This window comes from Osmerus eperlanus, chromosome 12, assembly GCF_963692335.1.
Source record: "Osmerus eperlanus chromosome 12, fOsmEpe2.1, whole genome shotgun sequence".
NCBI lineage: Eukaryota > Metazoa > Chordata > Actinopteri > Osmeriformes > Osmeridae > Osmerus > Osmerus eperlanus.
Genome location: NC_085029.1, coordinates 14,870,232 through 14,875,533, shown reverse-complemented (window position 1 = coordinate 14,875,533; position 5,302 = coordinate 14,870,232). Strand labels below are relative to the sequence as shown.

General features: G+C 43.9%; 1 protein-coding gene across 1 annotated transcript; it reads right to left on the bottom strand.

Annotated features, from left to right (window-relative positions):
• Positions 1–877: 877 nt before the first annotated feature.
• ormdl3 (ORMDL sphingolipid biosynthesis regulator 3) lies at positions 878–4,066 on the bottom strand. Its single transcript, XM_062474710.1, has 4 exons — positions 3,941–4,066; positions 3,024–3,252; positions 2,244–2,395; positions 878–1,363 (listed from the first exon to the last, which is right to left on the bottom strand). The coding sequence occupies exons 2-4, from the start codon at positions 3,195–3,197 to the stop codon at positions 1,228–1,230; spliced, it is 462 nt and encodes a 153-aa protein (XP_062330694.1). The 5' UTR covers positions 3,198–3,252; positions 3,941–4,066; the 3' UTR covers positions 878–1,227.
• Positions 4,067–5,302: the final 1,236 nt, after the last annotated feature.

Below are 5,302 nucleotides of genomic sequence, written 5' to 3'. Positions count from 1 at the left end.
ATTTACCTTTGAAGCTAACAATTCTGACAGCGCTACGAAAAGCTTTGTGTGACACAAACAGACACAAACCCACCATCACTTTTAGGTTTCCTGTCTTGAGTAATGATGGCTAAAACGCACTGTGTGGTAAACAGGCCCCCCTGGTGAAAAGCAAGTGTTCTTTGTGACAAGTTGGCCTTTCTGTTCAAAAAAAGACTTATACTGTATGTTCACCCAGTGACTGATAAAGCAGTAGATCTTTCAACCTGAAATGATAACCTAGGTATTCGTGAAGCCCATACTAATGCATTATTTGCTAATACTCTAAAATATGGTTATTCAACAGGCTGCTTAACACTATCTATGCATCACTAGCCTTGGGGAAACAAACTGAAATGCAAATATAGTAACTGAGAGCTGCTGATGGAATAAGCTTTAAGGAACTGAGCATGCCTACTCACTAGATTACTGCCTTGGCTTAGAACAGGAAGTTTGCTCTGGCACAAAATATGGGACAAGGAGACCCAAATATGGAAGCGGTCATATAAAACAAGCATTCTTATAACTTCCCATGCTTAGACGTCGAATGGTTGGAGCTAAATATACAATACAACATAAGCTCTGCGGCCTGTTCAGCCTCACTGCTGCACTGTGACGGTTCACAGCTGTCAAAGGCTGTCCGTCTGTCTGGCTACTGTGTGTCTGCTTTCATCTGACCTGGCCGAGGCAGGAAGTCAGGGCCAACCCAGCTCCTGCTGGGGGAAGACGCAACAGAAGATTGACTATGTTAGTTTAAATGTGTTAGCTCCATCTTAAATTCTGACTAAATAGCTCTCTTATTCTCTCCTCTACTGGGTTGATCAGAGTTCTAGTGTGTGCCCCCCCCCCCCCCCCAAAAAAAAAACAAACAAAAACGAAACAAATCATCACTCTTCTTATTTCTGGAAGCTTCTTTTTCAATGTCCCTGGAGAACGAAGAAGTACAAACACACCGCCATGGCAACGTGTGCTTGGGGAGCTACATTGTGGGAAGCCAGCCCAGCAATTGTCCAGAGTGTATTCTGTCTGTTTCCTGTATATGCTATCCCTCTATCCCCGGTGGTCTTCATCTGGAGGCCTGCTTAGCAGCCTGGAGACCCAGAGCAGCAAGACCCAAACAGGCTCAAAGCCAAAGCAGGGGCGTGGCGCTCTGTGTGGTGCTAGTCTGCGGGGGGACTCGGGAGGAACAGGACGTCCTTCTGCGCCCCGTTAATACTTATTGATGCCGAAGATGCGGACGCCGTGAAGCTGAGGGAGCTTGGGGATGAGCACGGTGAGGAGGGACACAGTGTTGACCACGAAGTGGACCCGGTCGTATTTGGTGTAGAAGCTGGTGAGGATGTATCTGGAAGGGGAGGGAGAAAGACAGAAGGAAAAGGAGAGGGAGGGTTAGAGAGAGAGAGAAGGAAAAGGAGAGGGAGGGTTAGAGAGAGAGAGAAGGAAAAGGAGAGGGAGGGTTAGAGAGAGAGAGAAGGAAAAGGAGAGGGAGGGTTAGAGAGAGAGAATCAGAGTGACACTGAACCGTTGCTATGATGCAAGCTTGATTACAAAATCTCAAATGTAGCAGGAGTGGAAATGTCATAACATGAAGACTGGGAATGCTAACTAATCATGAAATGGGCTTCAGCTCATCTGTAAACGGTGATGCAAAATGTTTATGATGTCACTTTATGTCTGATGTCAACAAATCCATTATAGTTCATAGACCGAGTAACAAAACATCAGTTGTAGGTGGTTCTAAATATAAACCTCTCCTACCATCCCTCACCACAGGAGCCCAGGCGACATACATGCTAGCAGCAGGAAGAGAAGCCAACACAGGAGTCAATAACAACAGAAAATAATTGCCATAATGAGGGTTAACCATGTTATAATTCCATCAGCACGAGCGTCAGCATCGGAAAGGGGAACCATTGCATCTTGTTCATACACCACCATCTTGCCCAAACACAAAGCTGGTGATGTCACTTCCTTTTTGAATCCTCGCCAACCCCCCTTCCTTCCGTCTGCGAGCTAATGTCATATTCAACCTAATGAGGGAAAAACATGGTTGTCTTACCTTGGCTGTCAACAAGACAGTCAAGAGAGATCAGGGATTTCTCCAAGGCAGAGAGGAAGGAAGGTTGCATTTGACAACAATCCCAACTTGGCAATTCTTTATGTATCCGCTCCCCCTGTGGAAATTAAAAGACAATGTACGAGCTTTCAAAGTCTCAGATACTCACAGGACGATAGGGATGATGGTGAGGAACTTGCGCGAGGCTGTGAACTGCATTCCATAGTCCATCTGCTCCCAGTGAGTGAGGAGACGAGCTTTGCCCTGATCCGGGGTCTCAAACGGGGTTCCTTTCACGGTGTGCAGCAGGAGGTACATGCACTGCAAACAAACACATCCACACACAGCCAGATACATTTACATGTAGTCATTTAGCAGACGCTCTTATCCAGAGCGACTTACAGTAAGTACAGGGACATTCCCCCTGAGGCATGTAGGGTGAAATGCCTTGCCCAAGGACACAACGTCATTTGGCACAGCCGGGAATTGAACTGGCAACCTTCTGATTACGAGCCCGATTCCTTAACTGCTCAGCCACCTGACTCCCACCAGATACGTGAGGCTACACTCAAGGCTACGCTTGGAACAGAGTCTGGATGGCGTGGTCTGGTAGAGGATGGCTTGTAAGACAATCTTGTTCTATTCTCCGACGTCAGTAGATGCTGGACTTGCAATGCACCGTACAGTCACCATTAAAAGGGTTGAATCTTGCACAATTCAGCCTGCTATTAATGTCTCATGTCGTCTATTCAACAATAAGAGGATGTGTAGAAAGACACTGTTTCCCATCTGCCAAAGTCATTCACTCAATACTTTGTCCTCATTCTATGTAGAACAGTCTACTACTGTCATACTGACCAGGCGATGTCTCCACCTTCTGGTGTGGCCGGTGGGTCAGTGCGGTTGCATGGGTGTCTGGGAGGGTTTGGGCTAGTAGGGGGCCACTCACCAGGTTGTGTAAGAGGTTGGTGAGCGTCCACACCATGGGCACGCTAGCGAAGGGGATGCTGAGCAGGATGACGTGCAGCAAGCCGATGCCCAAGATGTAGGAGAGCCAGATGCCCCTGCTGTTCATCACCCGTGTGTTGGGGTTCACCTCGCTGTGTGCTGTGCCCACATTCATGATGCCAACTTGCCCCGCCTCTCCACCGGAGCTCTGGCCAATGAGAATTCCTGTTCTAATAACGTTGGACATAAAAGGTGGGGTGTGAAGACAGGGTCAACTCAATATAATGCAGTCTACCAAAGAAATTTCAAATACTTTTCCAGTTTTTATAAAACAAGAAGGGACGTTTCACATATCATTTACATTTTGATAATATAGCAGACCAAAGCAACGTACAATTAGTAATTATAGAAAGTCACGCGGAATACTTTTAAGTGTTTCATTCTACTGAACAAGTCATGCTGCAATGTGTGATCTTACATACGTTAAAAATGGCACAGACACTGCAGTAAGCATGCGGTAAAGAGTTTGGCGGTATAAAATGTTCGATTGTTTGATTACAATATGTAGGCCTGCATAAAATTACACTCCAAAAGCAATATGGAGAGTCACGACCAAGTTACCATGGCAAAGTGAAAATAAGATATGAAGTAGGCTAGTTTTCGATATAACAATTGTTAGCTATGAATCAAACAGATATCATGCATGTTTTGATGATGCACGATTGAGTCAATAAATAGGCTGGTAAATACATTAAGACTTACATTCTAGGAAGGCTTCAACTCTGACCTTCTCTAGCTACACTAGTCCGTTATCACTGTTTTCCTTGTATCGATGCAATCGTCTAGTCTAGCAGATTGCTACTTTCATAACATTCATTCATTTAGATAACTGCTCTTCGTCACCCATGAAATACTTACCAAATTCGTCTGTTTAGAAGACAAGCATTCAAATAACGCTATTCCACTCCAATCGACTTTTCGTTCGCCTTGCGAACAGCTGGTGACAACACAGCACAGTTCATGACAAAAACGTCATCATTTTCAGACCCCCACATTTCAGAAGATTTTTTTATTCATCGTCTTTACCTCTGATTGGTCGTATGCACTCACATGGGTATCCTTGGCGAATCCGAGTTCAATGCGTTGAAACTCGATGAAACGCCCCCTTAAAACGTCATAGCAAGGGAGGGAGGAGAGTTGAAGAGGGCATGAGGAGGATCTATGGCGCTACACAAGTAAATAGAAGTATCAAACATAACTGAACTTGAGTAATGAACGCTACTTTTTATTTGAGAAGAGATATTTTACGAAAAGGAAGTGTTAGCTAAAAGAAGAGTAGCACAAATTTGAATTGTGCTGGAATTACGTTTTGCCAGATTTAATTTCCTTTAAATTACGTAACCATTATGAATGCAAACCTGGGATATTTAAATACCACAAATTACATTTTCAAGTAACGTTAGACCAAACAACTTTGTGAACTACTTTGCTCCAGAGAGGTGTGACATCACACTCCGATCATTTGATGTTATTTCACAAAAGGAGGCCCTTGACTCCTCCGGGCAAAGGGAAAGTGAAGCTTCTGCTCAAGGCTGCGAAGATGACTGACAAGGTTGATTCTGAAGATTCAAAATCAAAGAACATCAAGAGTGTCATGTTCTAGATCACATGATAAGTCCAAACACAAATTCAGGCCCCTCTCTTCCCTCAGGCAGAGAGGGCCAGCTCAGTTTCATACATCTCCACGGTTACCTGACACCCACAGACTCAGGGTACCACTGTGGTGAGTGGTATTTAACAGCTTTGGCCATCTGACAAGCCATTCTCTCATGGTAGTAGCCTTGGGTGCTACAGCACTGTTAGCAATGTAAACCTAGATCTATCCTCACATGACAACACAAAACAATGAGCTCTGAGATCATAGCTGGCTCTTGAAACAAAAACTAAATATCTCTGTGTGTGTAATACTGAATCAAACCAACGGGCAAAAGTGCTTACCGTGGGTAGACAGTAGGATACAATAAAATGATATCATCTTTTAAACAATCTTTAAACAATTATGCACACCACTACATAAGTCATAGTTACGACAGCATTCTCACAGTGAATATTTCTGAAACAAACTCATATAGATTATTCTGTGGGATATCTCCATTACCTCAGTATGAACTTGGATGAATATGGCCATATAATAATATGAATTATTACAACAGTGTAATAACAACATAATAACAATGTAAGAACAATGTAACAAATGTGTAATAACAACATAATAGTGTT